Source organism: Callithrix jacchus, chromosome 6 (genome assembly GCF_049354715.1).
Source record: "Callithrix jacchus isolate 240 chromosome 6, calJac240_pri, whole genome shotgun sequence".
NCBI classification, from domain to species: domain Eukaryota; kingdom Metazoa; phylum Chordata; class Mammalia; order Primates; family Cebidae; genus Callithrix; species Callithrix jacchus.
In genome coordinates, this window is record NC_133507.1 from 24,374,702 (window position 1) to 24,392,270 (window position 17,569).

General features: G+C 49.5%; 3 protein-coding genes across 8 annotated transcripts in view; 1 reads left to right on the forward strand and 2 right to left on the reverse strand.

The window, feature by feature from the left end:
• Positions 1-5,365: 5,365 nt before the first annotated feature.
• Positions 5,366-11,497, reverse strand: LOC144576602 (uncharacterized). 2 transcript variants are annotated; one of them, XM_078326897.1, is made up of 3 exons: positions 6,495-8,729; positions 6,069-6,219; positions 5,366-5,796 (listed from the first exon to the last, which is right to left on the reverse strand). In XM_078326897.1, exon 1 carries the CDS (start codon positions 8,727-8,729, stop codon positions 8,328-8,330), a length of 402 nt encoding a protein of 133 aa, XP_078183023.1. In that variant the 3' UTR covers positions 5,366-5,796; positions 6,069-6,219; positions 6,495-8,327. The 2 variants fall into 2 exon arrangements, 1 of the variants encoding a protein (XP_078183023.1); XR_013518770.1 differs by lacking the exons at positions 5,366-5,796; positions 6,495-8,729 and adding exons at positions 10,965-11,064; positions 11,272-11,497 and having other exon boundaries at positions 6,081-6,219.
• Positions 8,529-17,569, forward strand: part of TM6SF1 (transmembrane 6 superfamily member 1) — a 31,373-nt gene continuing 22,332 nt past the window's right edge. For all 5 annotated transcript variants that reach the window (XM_078326894.1, XM_002749180.6, XM_078326895.1 and 2 more), the window contains exons 1-3: positions 8,529-8,771; positions 13,787-13,890; positions 17,204-17,301. Coding sequence is in view for 3 of the 5 variants with exons in the window: in XM_002749180.6 (XP_002749226.1) it covers positions 8,680-8,771; positions 13,787-13,890; positions 17,204-17,301 (294 nt within the window). In the remaining 2 variants the exon portion in view is untranslated. The remainder of the gene's footprint in view (positions 8,772-13,786; positions 13,891-17,203; positions 17,302-17,569) is intronic.
• The window catches only part of HDGFL3 (HDGF like 3), a 100,912-nt gene continuing 97,070 nt past the window's right edge, over positions 13,728-17,569 (reverse strand). Inside the window, exons 6-7 of the mRNA XM_078326896.1 lie at positions 16,998-17,098; positions 13,728-14,775 (exon numbers count right to left, since the gene is read on the reverse strand). Of these exons, the coding sequence (XP_078183022.1) occupies positions 17,066-17,098 (33 nt within the window). The 3' untranslated portion in view covers positions 13,728-14,775; positions 16,998-17,065. The remainder of the gene's footprint in view (positions 14,776-16,997; positions 17,099-17,569) is intronic.

A 17,569-nucleotide genomic window follows, 5' to 3' on the forward strand; every position in this document is an offset into this window, starting at 1 on the left:
TAAACTATATGACATGGTGTTCCCTTTAATAGGAGCCAGGGAAGAGTTTTTCTGGGCAATGGATCTGTTTTTATCTTATGGTTACTGTGAATGTTATAACTGATTGTGTTTCCCTCCTTGCTTTGGTTGCTAGGAAACCCAAGACAAAATTGCAGTCCTCCTCTGGCAACTGCACAAGACCTTTGAAAAACATTTGACATGCTAACTTTACCTCTCCCATCATTTTATTTTTGTATCACTCTTTTTCCTTCAGAACTCCTTCCTTCCATCTCGATTTCCTTCCCTCCTTTTCCCCCTGCTTTCTTTCTTCATCTCTCCTTTCCCCTCTTCAGTTAACATTAATTGTACATCTGCTATATGCCTGGCACTGTGTTAGGGCCGGACACACAGCCACTTTTACCCCACCCCACCTCAGATCCATGTTAATAATTGCGGCCCTAGTCACAGCACTCAGGGTTATTGGAAAGACTTAGGGAGATCCATGCACCAAGAGATTCTTCCAGAGATTTTTTTGGGGTGGGCTTCCTCCCTGGTTCCTTCTCCAGAGAGGATCCTAGTGACCTACACACGAAGCACATCATCCTTGCCCAGGTCTCTCTATCATTTATTCTGTCCCTACATACCCCATAGGTCGGTCTGCTTAACTGCCTCTTGCACATTCATTTAGAGCGGGTAGCCTTTGATAAGAACACAAACATAACTTTTATCAAAAAGATTTAAAAAAAAGAGAACAGAAGCATGTGACAAGGGTAAGAGGGTGAACATTCAGGAGCCAGGGGCTAAAGAGTGAAAGCAGGGCTGACTTCTACTTTACTCTTCCTGAAGATCATTAATCTGCCCGTTGTTCCTGCTTCCAATGTGACCAAGCTCCTCAAAGTCCTGCTTTCACTTCCCCTCTGTGGCAGAAACAGGCATGGTAAGGTGGTTAAGTCAGTTATTTTGAATCTGCATTATAAAGCACTGTGTCTTCCTTAGGTAACTGGCATTGTACAAAATGCCAAAATAGCCTCATTGTACAAAAGAGCAAAAATAGCCTCTATGTTTCTATTTTTGCTTCCAGGAGGCTTGGAGTCAAATTTGATGCTTCGTCACAGCTGCCATATTAGCCTTCATGGCTTTCAAGATCCATGCTCCTTAAAAAGCAGAAAGCAAAAATAAAAAACATCTTTATTGTCTGAATGCCTTTTTTCCTTGTTTTTTGAAATAAAGTCTTGCTCTGTCACCCAGTCTGGTGTGCAGTGGTGCAATCTTGGCTCACTGCAACCTGTGCTTCCAGGGTTCAAGCAATTCTTGTGCCTCAGCCTCCCAAGTAGCTGGGATTACAGGTGTGCACCACCACACCCAGCTAATTTTTGTATTTTTAGTAGAGAAGGGGTTTCACCATGTTGGCCAGGCTGCTCTCAAACTCCTGACCTCAAATGATCTGCCTGCCTCAGCTCCCAAAGTGCTGGGACTACAGGTGTAAGCCACCACACCCAGCCTGAATGCCTTTTTTTCCCCTGCAAGACAGAGTTTCGCTCTAGTTTTCCCCAGCTACCAGACAGAGCTTTAAAGATGCTACTTGTTCAAGTCCATCCCTCCTCCCACTTATACAGTTTATTTTTTCTTTTTCAGGTTTTTCAGCTTGCCCAGGCTAGAATGCAATGGTGCAATCTCAGCTCACTGCAACTTCCACCTCCAGGGTTCAAGCGATTCTCCTGCCTCAGCCTCCCGAGTAGCTGCAATTACAGGCATGCGTCACCACGCCCACCTAATTTTGTATTTTAGTAGAGACAGGGTTTCTCTATGTTGGTCAGGCTGGTCTCGAACTCCCGACCTCAGGTGATCTCCCTGCCTCGGCCTCCCAAAGCGCTGGGATTACAGGAGTTAGCCACTGCACCTGGCCCTGAATGCCTTTTCAAAAAGCCATATACCACCCTTTTCAAACAATAATTTTGAAATTGACCTACACTGAGCAAAACTTCAGACCTTAGTCTCCTGGGCAATGAGTCAAATGATAAAATCAAGGTGTGTCCAAACACCATTGTCTAAGGTGCTGGGCAAGGAGCTTTGCTGAGGGTCAGCTGTGGGATCATGAGTCTAGCTACTTTAAGTCAGAAGACGTGAACTCAAGTTTGCCCTTTGTCTTCTTAGCCATTTGAATTGGGCAAGTCATCTAACTTCTTTCAGCTCCAGTTTCTTCATCCATAAATGGCTCTATGTTCTTCAGACAGCCATTGTGAGGATTACGGGAGACAGAATTGATGACATTACAGTTTACTCTACAGAGTACTATATTGTCACAAAATAGGATTATATTTGTTGGGTTTATGACTCACCCCCAAACCCAGGGAAGGTTTCTGTGAAAACTTCTTCCCAACTAAAGCATTCTGACCATTCATATTTTCAGCATTAAGAGAAACTGTTGTCAACAAAAATCATGTAATCTTCAATATCACAATACCTCAAAGCACTGCCGTGTCACTTGGGTCCCTTGTAGGCTCTGAGGGAGCAGCTGTTTGATATGTTATTGAGTTCAGACGCGCATGGTGCTGTGCTGGTGGCAAGGGTCACCGGCCCCTCTGAAGTGGCTTCTGTTCATCATTTTCTTTGGCTCTCTTTTCTTCTTGGGACATTGAATTCATTTCCTTCATTTTAAGCACCACCTGTATGCTAATGACGCCAAAATTCTCTGTAGCTTGTGCCTCTCTTGGTGCCACAGATGAGTATCCAAACAGTTGACAGCTCTTCTTGGGAGCCTCTGGGTACTGAAAACCCAACATGCTCACAACCATAATCATCTCTAGTGCCCTCCTCCCAGCCGTCTCTAGTGCCCTCCTCCCAGCCGTCTCTAGTGCCCTCCTCCCAGCCGTCGCTAGCGCTCTCCTCCCAGCTGTCTCCAATTCCTACCTAGATCCTTCACACCTGTGTCCTCCTTGTCTCCTCTCCCCTTCTCACTGCCATTGCCTTAGTTCAGGGCCTATCCTCTCTTGCCAGGACAATTGCGGGAGCCTCCTAATTGTTCTTTCTGCCTCCTATCCCTCTTCCTTGTAAACCATGGTCCATACCAGCTACCAGACAGAGCTTTAAATATGCTACTCTGATCAAGTCCATCCCTCCTCCCACTTATACAGTTTATTTTTCCTTTTTCAGAGATGGGGTCTCATTTTGTTGCCCAAGCTGGAATGCAGTAGTAGCACAATCATGGCTCACTGCAGCCTCCACCTCCTGGGATCAAATAATCCTCCCACCTCAGCCTCCAGAGTAACTGGGACTACAGATGTGCACTAATTTTTTGGGGGGTTAGAGGTGGGGGTCTCATTATGTTGCCCTGGCTGGTCTCAAACTCCTGGCCTCAAGCAATCCTCCCACCTTGGCCTCCCAAAATGCTGGGATTACAGGCATGAGCCACCACGCCTGGACTCATATACAAATCATTTAAGACATATAATCCTCTGAGACTGAGCCCCTGATCCCTCTCCATCTTCACCTCCTGCCAGCACCCCCTCACACACGACATCCCAGTATTTCCAACCAGAGCAAATTACTTGCTCTTTATAAAGTGGCAGCTCTCTCATACATTTCTTTCTGCCTTTAACATGTTTTGTTTCTGTTGCCTGGAAAGCCCCACCTCTTCCGTGTCTGCTTGGCCAGCTTCTACTTGTGCTTCAAGGCTGGTCTAAAGCCTCACTTCCCTTTGAGGCTTTTCTTGGATCCTCCAGACCAAATTTACATTTCCTATAGCAATTGGCAGTTGTTTACATGTCTTTCTCTCATACTAGACTGTCGTCATCTTGGGCAATTTGCAATTCATTTTTGTATGTTCACTTCTTTTTTTCTTTTTGAGATGAAGTCTCAGTCTGTCACTCAGGCTGGAGTGCAGTGGGGAATCTCAACTCACTGCAACCTCCGCCCCCTGGGTTCAAGAGATTCTCCTGCCTCAGCCTCCCGAGTAGCTGGGACTACAGGCACACACCATCATGCTCAGCTAATTTTTGTATTTTTAGTAGAGACGGGGTTTCACCATGTTGACCAGGATGGTCTCGAACTCATGACCTTTTGATCCACCCATTTTGGCCTCCCAGAGTGCTGGGATCACAGGTGTGAGCCACCACACTGGGCCACTCACTTCTTTTTGTATGGAAACGTGGCAGACTCTCTGAGGATGTTTGTTGATAAAATGAATTCATTAGTGATGTAATTATCATATCTATTCTTACAATAGTAGAGAGCACAACTGAAGCCAGGTCAGTATGACAGGAGGGATAAGTCTAGAGCTGTCATGTCCAGTACAGAAACCAATAGCCACATGTGGTTGTTGAGCACTTGAAATGTGACTAGTTTAAGATGTGCTATGTCAAACACATGGGATTTTGAAGACTCAGAATGAAAAAAGATTATAAAATATCTAATTAATATATTTCATGTTGATGACTTGTTGAAATGATAATCTTTTGGATATATTAGGCTAAATAAAATATATTATAAATTAATTTCACTGTTTCTTTAAACCTTTTTGATGGCTACAAGAAAATTTAACATTATACATGTGGCTGGACACAGTGGCTCACGACTGTAATCCAAGCACATTGGGAGGCCAAGTTGGGCAGATTACTTGAGATCAGGAGTTCAAGACCAGCCTGGGCAACATGGTAAGACCTTGTCTCTACTAAAAATAGAAAAAATCAGCTGGGCATGGTAGTGCACACCTGTAATCCTAGCTACTTAGGAGGCTGAGGCATGAGAATTGCTTGAACCAGGGAGGTGGAGGCTGCAGTGAGCTGAGATCATGCCACTGCACTCTAGCCTGGGCAACAGAGTGAGACTAGGTCTGGAAAAAAATTAATAAATAAATAAAAATAAAATAAAATTATGCATGTGGCTCGCATTTGTGGCTCACAGTGTATTTCTGTTGAGCAATAATGATCTGGAGCATTCATTCATTGAACAATTTTTTTTTTTGAGCTGGAGTCTTACTCTATCACCCAGGCTGGAGTGCAGTGGCATAATCTCTGCTCATTGTAACCTCCGCCTCCCAGGTTCAGGTGATTCTCGTGTCTTAGCCTCCTGAGTAGCTTAGACTACAGGCCTGCGCCACCATGCCTGGCTAATTTTTGTATTTTTAATAGAGATGGGGTTTTACCATGTTGCCTAGGCTGGCCTCAAACTCTTGACCTCAAGTGATCTGTTTGTCTTGGCCTCTCAAAGTGCTGGGATTATAGACTGAACCACTGCACCTGGACTGCAAATATTTCTTGAGCACCTCCTAAGTACCAGGCATTAATCTAGATGATGGGAATAGAAGAACGAACGAGCCAGAGAAGGTTCCCAACCTGAAGGAGCTTCCATTATCATGGAGGAGAGACCCAGACCAGTAAACAAAGACGTAAGCCAGATAATTTTATATAGTAAATGTACTCTGAGTCAAATAAAGCAGGGCACTTGATACAGAGGTGAAAGTGCAGGAGGGCAGTTAGGTAAGGCCTTCTACAGCAGCTGAGTTAGCTGAGATCAGAGGCAGGAATTGGAGGGAGAAGACTAGAACATGTTTAGATGACAGGCAGTATAGACCAAAATTAAGAGGAGGGGCAGAAGGGGAGGAGCAAACAGACTTCATATGTGGAAAGTAACATTGGTAGAACTGTGTAACCAAAAGAATTCCGGAGCGGTGGGAACTGATGGCTCCCAGGCTTCTGGCTTGGGTGAGTGGGTGAATCGCGGTGCCACCAGATGAGATAAAGTAGGAATGTGTCTTGAGGAATCGAGAAATTCCATTTTGACAGTGTGAGGGGCCACTGGGATGCCCAGGCAGCCACGCTAAGGGAATAAACGGTCAGGGCCTGTTATTTGGATCTAGCAGCATAGATGTAGCCATTAAAACTGAGTGTATCTGAGAAATAAAAGAAGATGGTAGGCAGAAGAGGACACTCAGGGCTTGGTGTGGTGGCTCATGCCTGTAATCCCAGCAGTTTGGAAGGTGGAGGCAGGTAGATCACCTGAGGTCAGGAGGTTGAGAGCAGCCTGGCTAACATGGTGAAACCCCATCTCTACTAAAAAGACAAAAATTAGCTGGGTGTGGTGGCACGCACCTGTAATGCCAGCTCCTCGGGAGGCTGAGGCAGGAGAATTGCTTGAACCCTGGTTGGCAGGGGGGTGGGGTGGGGGAGAGCAGAGGTTGCAGTGCAGTGAGTTGAGACCGTGCCACTTCACTCCAGCCTGAGTGAAAGAGCGAGACTTTGCCTAAAAAAAAAAAGAGAGAAGAAAAGAAAAAGAAAATGAGACACTCAGGACCAGGGAGCACATTTCTAAATTGGAAGATACTTGAGCATGTGTCTAGGTTGAGGGGAAGGATCCAGGGCAGCCGGAGGGGTTCACTTATCCCAAAAGCCTGGGAAAGTTCCTGTGAAAAAGTCTTCCCAACTACAAGCATTCTGACTGCTCACATTTTCAGCATTAAGAGAGAAATTATTGTCAACAGAAAAATCATGTAATCCCCAATATGTATATCACAATACCTTGACACTTTGCCATGTAACTTGGGTCCCTTGTGGGTTCTGAGGGAGCAGTTCTGAGAAGGCGAGACTGATGCAACAAGGTTGGGTGGTGATGGTAGGGATGGGCCAGCTTGAGAGCCTGGCTGGGAGGAGATCAGAGGTGTAGGAAGAGGTATCTCTTGTCAGGGAGGCAGCAGGAATTTAAGGAGAGTGGTCACAGTTAGGGTGGAAGAGGGTGATATCCAGGTAACAGGTGAGGACAACTCTTGAAGAAACTATGAATATGTCACAATGTGGGCCAAGACTGCACTCAGAGTTGGAGAAGGCTTCAAGAAGAACTAGGACAAGGGATTAGGAAAACTGACTTTTGAAAAGTGAAGTGGCCCTGGAGCAGGCCATAGCCTCCTTGTGGCTCATTTTCCTCATGTCCAAAATGAGCCAAATGGTCTTTTAGAGGCTGGATGTGGTGGCTCACTTTGGGAGGCCAGAACTTTCGGAGGCCAAGGAGGGAAGATCACTTGAGCCCAGGAGTTTGAGGCCAGCCTGGGCAACACAGTGAGACCCTGCCTCTACAAAGAAGATGTGGTACTAGACTGTAGTCCCAGAGCTAGGAAGGCTGAGCTGGGAGGATGGCTTGAGCTGGGGAAGTGGGGCTGCAGTGAGCCCTGATATCTCCACTGCCTCCAGCCTGGTTTGCAGAGTGAGACTCTGTCTTAAAAAATTAAAAAATAGCCCGGCATAGTGGCTCATGCCTGTAATCCTGGCACTTTGGGAGGCTGAGGCGGTGAATCACCTAAGGTGAGGAGTTCAAGACCAGCCTGGCTAACATGGTGACACCTCATCTCTACTAAAAATACAAAAAATTAGCCAGGCATGGTAGCGTGCGCCTGTAATCCCAGTTACTCTGGAGGCTGAAGCAGGAAAATTGCTTGAATCCAGGAGGCAGAGGTTGTGGTGAGACGAGATCGCACCACTGCACTCCAGCCTGAGTGACAGAGTGAGACTCCGTCTCAAAATAAATATAAAATAAAATAAAATAAAAATAAATCCCTCAAACAACAATAACAAAAACACGTAAATGGTCTCTTAAATTCCCTGGAAGTTGTAAGGACAGTAAGTACATGCCAGTACCTCCCTCTGTTGCTTGAGCTGTTCTCTGCCTGGAACTCACAGCCCTTCAGAAAGCCAGCTCCAGCGGTCAGCACAACACTTGGCACACTATATTTTCCATACCACTAAGCATCTATCATTTGGAGGGAGATGCTTGTCTTCCAGTCTTTGTACCCTGTAGGGCCCAGTGCAGGCTGGCTGGTGGCAACCTGGCCTCCAGGAATACTTCCTGGAATAGCAATGAATGGCGCTCTAGTCTCTTAGAAAGTCTTGGCATTCATGTCCATTTCAATTAAAAAAAAAAAAAAAAGAATTGCAGGAGATAGTCTAGTGAGCAGTGCAGGATAACGCGGTTCCTAGGTATGAACTCAGTTAACCCCACAGTCACATTATGAAGTGGATTATCCCCATTTCCTAGATAAGGAAAAAGGCAGAGATGTTAAGTAACTTGACCAAGGTCAACAGCTGGTGAGTGGGGAGCCAGGGTTTAGAAACCGGATTCCGGCTCTGTGCCTGGGCTGTGCCTGCTGCCCGCGGATGGCTGCTGGGGCGGAGAGGTTCGGAGGTTTCAGGGGCATTTTGTCCTTTCCCACTTCTGGGGCGTGGGCTCCCTCTGGACGATCCCGTCGGTCCTTCCTGCTCTGACACCCCCGGGTCTGGCTCCACTTCCACCAGCCCGCAGCTCAGCCGCGCGCCTCTCCAGCTCGTCGATGACCGGCTCCCAGCCGTGACCCAGGCCCTCCCTCAGAGCGCGCGCCGCCTGGGGTATCTGTCCCCTCGCGGGGGTGTCGCCGCCCCTCGGCGCCGCCAAACGCTAGCCGCTGAGCCCTGGCGCCCCTGGCAGGAGCACGGCGAGGACGCCTCCCTGGACTGCACCGCGGCCCTGCGCACCCGGGGCGGCGCTGCGGGGCGCGGGGGGCGGCGGGCCGGGCGGGCGCGCTGAGCAGACAGCTGAGGGACGCCGCTGAGGGCGCGGCGCGCGGGGCGCGGCCGGAGCGCCTTGAAGGGCCAGTGGCGAGGGGGCGCGGGCACTGCCGGAAGCTGGGGCGGGGCGCCCGGTGGGATGCGGTGAAGGGCGAGCGGCGAGGCGGCGGCGATGAGTGCCTCTGCGGCCACCGGGGTCTTCGTGCTGTCCCTCTCGGCCATCCCGGTCACCTATGTCTTCAACCACCTGGCAGCCCAGCAAGAGTGAGTGAGCGGGCGCGGCAGGGGTCGCGCCGAGGGGCGGCGGGAATTGGCTCCGCGCGGCGGGAGCCTAGTAACTTTTCCGAGGGGGTTGGGGCCGCCCGCCGCCGGGCAGAGGTTCGCGGTTGCAGGGGCTCCCCGCGCCCGGCCAGACGAGGGGCGCCCCAGGGGTCACACGAGCCGGGTCCTGGAGCCAGGCCCTGACGTGCCCAGGCTGGCGCAGTTCGGGATGTGGTGCCAGCACCGCGCCAGGTGCCCGAGGTCACGGGTCAATACGGCCATGCCCCTGCCCTGGAGGGGCACAGGGGCCGGTGGGGAGCGGAACGCACATGGACACTACGAGCCTGGCCGCCTCAGCTAGTGTGTGCCTTGTTCTTTTTGCATTCACGGGAACGTTTCCATGTATGGACTTTCGCATACTTATCATTTCTCATTAATTTTAGAAACTGTTGTGAATGACTAGCAGAAATAGCCCGAAACCAACAAGCAGAGACGTGGGTTCCAGGCCTGGCTTTGGCACTGACGTTGTGGTCTGGCCTCAGTTTTCCGGTCTGTCAAGTGGACTTTGTGTGCCTCCTATTGTAAGGCTCCACGGAGACCTGCTTGTGAAGGGGCCTTGTGAATGAAGAAATGCTTCCCCAGTGCCTACGCTGGGGTAGGATGGGGACAGGCAGCAGAGGGAGAGCACTTCAATGCAAAGGAAATGGGTGGGGCTGAGGGAGGGGGACAGGGCTTGGGTTCGAAGCCCTGCCTCCCTCTACTCTGCAGGGATCACTGACCAACCTGCAGTGGGCAGCTGGAGGCCTGAGGGTCGGGGGTCGTTGGGACAGGCGCCAGCCTCTGTGCCTGCTGATGCTGGCTGGTGTCTGGAGGGAGGAGGAAGTAACCTGCTATGTTTCTCAGCCGTTGGTGCTAAGGAAATTGCATCAGTTTGTAGGCTGCAAACCCCCTTCGGCTGGTCAGGCCACAGAGTGTCTGTATATAGGGTGGTAACTTCCTCCTCTCTAGCTGCCAGGCCACCTGATCCAGGCAGCACCCACTGAGTGCTCACCAGGAACTGGCAGTGTCTGCCCTTGGTCTGACCCAGTCTCTGGAGGCATCTCCTGGAGGTAGCTGCTCTGGGCCACCGAATATTACATGCCTATCAATATAGTGTATGGGGACCCTATGCTCCTAAAAATAGCATTATGGACAGATCAGTGAATATATACTGAGTGCCTACTGTGTGCTTGGTATTGTTCCAAGTGTTGGTGACAGCTATGAACAAGCCAGAAGAGGTTGTGGAGTTAGGTATTGAGACAGACATCAACAAATATTAATACATAGATAGTAACATGCTATGAAGATAATAAAATAGGGTGACTGGGGAGGCAGCTGGTAGCCAGGGAAGGCTTCTAGGAGGAGGTGACACTTGAGCTTTGGGAAGACTGGGAATGGAGCTTGTCAGGCAGGGAAACGGAGTGGTGCAGGGGAAGGAAGTGGATGGGCGTAGTAGGTATTTTGGAGGGTGAACAGATGGGGCTTACTGAAGGGGGTTGCATGGCAGCAAAGAGAGGATTTGAGGATGAGCCCTAGGTTTTGGCCTCAGCCACTGGGAAGATGGTGATGACATTTACTGAATGCAGACTGAATTATGTATTGCTGTGCACGATGGTGGGCATTGCCAAGCACTACAGCGTTTTGAATCATTAGTGTCAGCCATTCTTCCTGTCTTCTTGCAGGTTAAAACCCCAGTGACCTTTGATTCCTCTCTCTTCTTTCTCCACAAGTCCTGGGGCTCTAGTGTCTATTCCCCACTTTCTGTTCTCCCTGGCATTGGCCCTCTCTGACCTGGACTGTGGTAAAGGCTCCCGTGCGAGTCCCCTCCCCCAGTCCCCTGAGTGTTTCTTGTCCTTGGCCCCTGGCCCCCGGCCCCAGCCCACACACTAGTGCTCCCGCCACACCAGCCTGCCTTTGCTCCATGACCACTCCTCCTCCTCTCCGGCCTCTAGCCCGGACTACTGCTGCTCCCTAACTGGGATGCAGCCTTCCTCCTATCACAGACTACTGAAGCCACACCTGGACTTTATGGCCCACTTGCACCTTTTGCAGACCCTCCCTCTTTGTTGTTCGAGCTCCCTCAGTGCCTTGTTTGTACCTTTCTCCTGAGAGTTACTTCCTTGTGGTCAGAACTTACCTGCCCTGGCTATTACTCACCTCTGTACTATCCTGCCCAGGCCCACGCCGTGTACATCGTAGGTACTCAGGTATGTTTGACGTTGTTGAGTTTCCTTCCCATCAAACCTTTTATGCCACTCTGAAAACCAGAAAAAGCAAATTAGATTGAGAGGTAAGGAAAGGATTGAGCATGTTCTGTCTCCCTGTTTCACTGAGAGACACACACTGCTCACACTAATCCATGCAGGTCCCCTCTCAGTAGGTGTCTGTTCACAGAAGGGTGTCAGCATTCTCTCCCACCCAAGGCTAGCAACTTTCTCATCCTGGGGTTAATGGCAGCCTGTACCTGTCCCCGAGTCCCCGCAGGACCTCTTTCTCCCTGTGGTTAGCAGGTCCTGCCCTTGGCTATTGTAGGAGGGTCTCTGGGGATGGTGCCAAGAGTCAGAGACGATCTGCTGCCCCAGTTTCCTTTCATTCTTCCCTCCCCCCTGGAGCTGAGAGCATGAAAGGATGCTGTGAACCAGATTACACTGCTCTCTCCTGCTCCAGAAGAACATCAGCCACGCAGTCCTGCTGGCAGTGGGTGAGTGCAGGAGTGAGGACAGGAGTTGTCACCTGACCACCATCTGCTTCAGGCTGTTCACCATTAAAATGTCTGTCACCTGACCCAGCATAATCACCTCACGGGATTCTGCAGCCCAGCATCACACTCTTGACTCATAATGGCTTCCTCCTTCTTCAGCTCATCTCCATAGGAGGAGCCTGGAGCATGCACTGATGTACAATCACCAGAAACCTCTTATTTTTCAATTTCTTACCTGGACAATGAAATAGCCACCCTCATTCTTTTTTTTTTATTAAATTAATTTTTTTTTTTTTTTTGAGACAGTCTTGCTCTGTCGCCCAGGCTGGAAGTGGTGCGATCTCGGCTCACTGCAACCATTGATCCCTGGGTTCAAGTGATTCTTCTGCCTCAGCCTCCTGAGTAGCTGGGATTGCAGGCATCTGCCACCTCACCCAACTTATATTTTTAGTAGAAATGGGGCTTGCCATGTTGGCCAGGCTGGTCTCGAACTCCTGACCTCAGGTGATCCGCCCGCCTCAACCTCTCAAAGTGTTGGGATTACAGGTGTGAGCCACTACGCCTGGCCTTCTCATTCTTATCATAGAATGAATCCACCTATCATTTATCCATCCATTCACCCATCATCCATCCAGTCATCCCTGATCCATCTAGTCATGCACTATCTATCCATTCACCCCTTATCCATCCATCCATTCATCTGTCATCCTCCATCATCCATTAGTTCATCTATCACCTATCCATCTATTCACCCATCATCTACCCATTCACTCATCATCCATCCATCCATCCATCATCTATCCATTCATCCATCATTGATCCATCCATTCATCCATCCATCCATCCATCATCCACCCATCCATCCATCATTTATCCATTCATCTGTCCATCATCCATTCATCCACCTTTATCCATTTATCTGTCCATCATCTATCCATTCATCCTTCCATCATCCATCCATACATTTATCCATCATAATCCATCCATCTATCCATCCATTCGTCATCTATTTGTTCCCCATTCCTTCCCTTCTTCTATTCTTCTCTTTCTCTCTCCCAGAGGATGGTGATAGTTATCCAAAGGTCCCAGTATTGGGCTATGGTGATGTTCAGGGGTCTCAGCTGAGGAGTGGTACTTGTAGCTACTTCAAGCTGAAGAGGTCCTGGTGTAGCAGGCCTTCGGAGTGGGCCAGGCAGTGTTTTTTCTAGAATTGGAAGCCCTGTCAGTCCTGGAGGGGTGAGAGCGAGAATATCTCTGCTGGACTGCAGGAGAACTCCTAGGTGGTAGAGCTGAGTCCGTTGAGATAGGTTCCTCCATGGAGGCAGGGACTTCTCTTGTTTCTCCAGTCTCCTAGGGCCTGAAACTGGCTGCCACATAGGGGTGCACAATACATTTTTTCCTTGATATGTTTTTGAATTAATTATTAAACAGATAGATGCAATGCTGTGCCTTTCCTAGGGTGACACAGTTACTCAGCAACAAATTGGGTACCAGGATCCTGGTTTCCTCACTGATAACTCTACCAAGCCTCATGCCCTAGTGCTGCCCCACTGGGTAGTGACCTTGGCCCCTGCTGTCCTTGGTGCCATTCCCTTTTCCTGTAGAACGTCCAGGGGATGTGCAAGCTTCACTTTGGTTCCTGTGGTTTGGGGTTGGATGCTGGTCTGTTGGCCCTGGTTATGGGGTGTTGGGCTGTCTTCATTCTGGCCTCAGCTCTAGCCCAGACTCTTCTCATCCATGGATTTCCTGGCCTCATTCTCTGGCCATTTGATTATACACATAACATAAGGTCACTTCTTTCTTGTCCCTTGGAAGGCATGTTTAGGTGTATGCCTGTATGTTCCTTGGAGCTCAGTTTGAGGGTTTCTGACTGGCCCTGAGAGGGAGGTAGCAGAGTCTGTGGTGCGGCTTGTCAGCTGCTGGGGACCAGGGGTTAGAGGAACGGGTAGGTGGAGGTAGTGGGGCAGCGGCCATCTGTGCAGCAGGGTGGGGTGAGGCAGAAGGAGCTCCAGACACGTCATCTATGCACATGAGACAGGATAAGAGGAAAATGAGGGCCTGATGGCTCTGGTCCCTGAAAGTCATGGGCTGTGACCCAGACAAGCCAAAGAGCTGCAGAGAAGCTTCACTAACTCTCCAGTGCTAGGAGCTGCAGGCGGCGGCAGAATTATGGATGAATTATGCAGCACTAGGAGTGAATGCATTCAACAGTCAGGAAATTCCAGGCACCAATGTGTTTATTTTGTTAGTGACCACCTCCCTGTTCTGGTTGTTGCAGTTCCTGGACTATTGTAGGGGTTGCTGCCCTCATCCTGTTCCTGGTAGCCTTGTTGGCTCGTGTCCTCGTCAAAAGAAAACCACCCCGGGACCCGCTGTTCTATGGTATGTCTCCACAAAGGGAAATCTTTTGTGTCTGATTAATAACACAATACTTTTGGCCCCCAGTCACAAACTCCTCCTTGGTTGTGAATACTCAGAGCCCTTTGATAATGGTGGCTGCAAGTGTAGGGGAGTTTCAGGACAATGTGGCCCTTGACTCTGGCTATTGCTCCTCAGGCTGTGGACCCCACCCTCTTCTGGGTGGCATCCTGGTGGAGGGTTACTGCCAGGCCAGGCAGGGCACCCTGCCAACCCCAGCATGCTTTGACCTCTGATCTCTGACCTCAACTCTCATGCCAGCTCCTTCCTGGACTTCCTGTCTTAAGCCTGTTACTTGCAGTCTGCCCCCTCCCCCAACTTAGTGCAGAACTTAACTGTGTGGTACCTGTGCCTGCACATATGCATGAGGAAAATAACAGAATCTGCCATGGAGACAAGCACCTATAGTGCACCCTGTATGTCCCTGAACACTTTAGCAGCAGGCTTTTACCCCATCCTCACCATCCCTCCACTTGAAAGTGAAGAAGCTGGCTTGGAGATGCTAAGAAATGTGGCAAAGGTCGCATGGCTGTTGACCCCCAAAGCCTATGCCCTTCCATCCTGCATGCTGCTCCAGCCAAGCTGCTATGGGCCTTTGAATGCTTCCTGTGCCAGGCACTTTGCTGGGCATTTTGTTCTGTGGTTTCTCCTTCAGCAATGCCACATATCAAATGCCCCCCAAATCCTACAGCAACAAACATTTATTTTTCTTGCTCACAGGTCTGTGGGTTGGGGCCACTCTGCATCAGGCTGTGGGTTGGTTTCAGGGCTGTTCTCTGTCTCCTTGCTCCTGGACCAGCAGCTCCCAGGGCATGCCCTTCTCATGACAGACACAGAGGCACAGAGGGGCTAATGGGAAGAAAGCGGTGGCTCTTAAGGCCTTGGCTTGGAGCCACCCACTCTTATTCCCACCCATATTCCACTGGCTGAGACAAGGCATAGGGCCAAGCTGGTCATCAAGAGCCTAGGGAGCATTCTTTGCCCACAGTGGGCCTTGGCAAAGGTGGGGTGGGAAAGAAGAATTGTAACTAGTTTCTTCCAATCCACATATAAGAAACTCTGAAGTGGCCGGGCACGGTGGCTCGTGCCTGTAATCTCAGCACTTTGGGAGGCCAAGGCAGGTGGGTCACAAGGTCAAGAGATTGAGACCATCCTGGCCAACATGGTGAGACCCTGTCTTTACTAAAAATACAAAAGTTAGCTGGGCATGATGGCATGCACCTATAGTTCTAGCTACTTGGGAAGCTGAGGCAGGTGAATCACTTGAACCCGGGAGTCAGCGGTTGCAGTGAGCCAAGATCATGCCACTGCACTCCAGCCTGGCAACAGAGCGAGACTCCATCTCAAAAAAAGAAACTCTGAAGCTTATAGAAATGTTGTCACTTGCCTAAATTTTTGTAGGCAGGCAGTAGATGAGCTCGGTCCATCTGATTTGAAGGCCCACACCCCTTTTCCTGGCCCTCTCCACTGGTCTGTGCTCTGGCCCCTATGTACCTTCCCAGACGAGTCTCCTGCTGCTATCTGTCCCTCCTGTTCCTCCCGACTCCATGGAGCCTATACTAACTGTACTGATGTCTCTCCCTATTCTTCAAGGCTGGGCACCCTCAGCCCTCTGTCCTGGTCTGTTACAGCTTTGAGCACACTTCAGCCTCAGGGTCAGGCCCAAGGCCATACTCCTCACCCACTAGAAGGCAGAGACCATGTCCTTGTCATCGCTAACACAGTGTCTGACACTTGTGCTGGCATCAGCAATCATTGGGAGATTATGTGCCAAACACTTCCTTTCATGGGAGACGTACTAGTGAGGCTTCTGAAAAATGAGTATCAGGAAGTGGCACTGTCAGTGACAACTGAGCCAAAGCCCCCCAGTGGAGGCGTGGGGAAGCCACATCTGCAAGAGAGGGCAAATACAGCCTTTTGTTCCTTCTGGGGAGAATGTGAGTGCTGGCCTCCTGGCTGCCAACTCCAGGCAAGGCTGGCTTCCCTTCTCTGTGAATTACCCACCCCCACACTCCTCTCCATTTTTTTTCCACAGCTTTTTCTATATTCACCATCAGATTTTTCTACTGTCCATACCCACCTCATAGTCTAAGGCACCAATTTGTTACAACTTGAAAATGCAGCTTTGACAAACTAACATGCACTACATTTGATCATCTGCTGTTTAAAAAGTACTATTTCTTAGTTACTTATTGCTAGTAGTTTTAAGCCCATTTAGGAGACACTTACAACCTTAGTGAGATTCTCTGACAGGTACAGCTTTCCTTCTGTCACATTCAATTGTACCCTCTTGTATTCGTTTTTAACGTCACTAGTCTTTTTTGTGAAAGTCATTGTCACCTGCACATCAGCCACCTGTCTTTAGGATATGCCGTGTGGAATAGGGTAACCACACTGGACATGCTGAGAGTTAGCCTGCTTGGGAATCATTGAGATGAATCATTCCATATAAGTCATTGTCCTTTTTTTTTTTGAGACAGTGTCTCGTTCTGAATTGCGGTGGCACAACCTTGGCTCACTGCAACCTCCATCTCCTGGGTAGCTGGGACTACAGGTGCGTGCCACCCATGCCCGGCTAATTTTTTGTATTTTTCAGTAGAGATGGGGTTTCACTGTGTTAGCCAGGATGGTCTCCGTTTCCTGACCTCGTGATCCACCTGCCTCGGCCTCCCAAAGTACTGGGATTACAGCCGTGAGCCACGGCTGTAATTAGGCTGTGCCTGGCCTAATTTTTGTATTTTTAGAAGAGACAGGGTTTCACTATGTTGGCCAGGCTGGTCTCAAACTCCTAACCTCAGGTGATCCACCTGCTTCAGCTTCCCAAGTGCTGGGATTACAGGCTTAAGCCCCCGTGCCTGGCCAGAGTCATTGTCTTAAACTTGGTGGTCACTTCTATGCCTCCTTACTGGCTTTGCTCCCATTGCCCAGGTGGGATGTGGGTTTGGCTCTGGGCAGCCACTTGTAGGGGAGTGAAGGATGGGTGGAGCTGGCCTGCCAGAATCTTCTGTGACTGAGTTGGCAGTGACCATTGTTCTCCACTCCCATGATGAGCGTTCCCTTGATGAGAGTACCTAGGCAGGGATGGGAGAGCTGCAAACACAGGTGGAGGTCCAGCTGGGTGTGTAGAAGGGATATTCTGTTAGTCTATCTCGATAACTGTCCACAGCATCTTCTGGAAAACATAAAATTAACATTCCATTATTATTAGCTGATGCTAAGCTTGTAGTCATTGTCTCCTGAGCTATTACTTTTTAAACGGCTGCTTTCTTTGCTCTAGTGTATGCAGTTTTTGGATTTACCAGCGTGGTGAACCTCATCATAGGACTGGAGCAAGATGGAATCATTGACGGGTTCATGACACACTACTTGAGAGAGGTATGGGGGTCACGTAGCAATTATGAGGCTTAAACCAAAGGCCACACCCAGATTACATGACTCAGAGACTGAAGTCCTCTCATTTAGTGTGAACAGGTACGATATGCAGGCTTTCATTTCCTGTAATAGCCGTAGGTCGCTTATTCACATGGAAAGTGGAGCAGAAAGGATGGTTAGATCATGGGAGGCAATTCTCTCCAACCTTCAGCTCTCACGGCTTCTCTCACTCATGACTCCACACATGACCTACTTTTCCTCTTTATTTGTA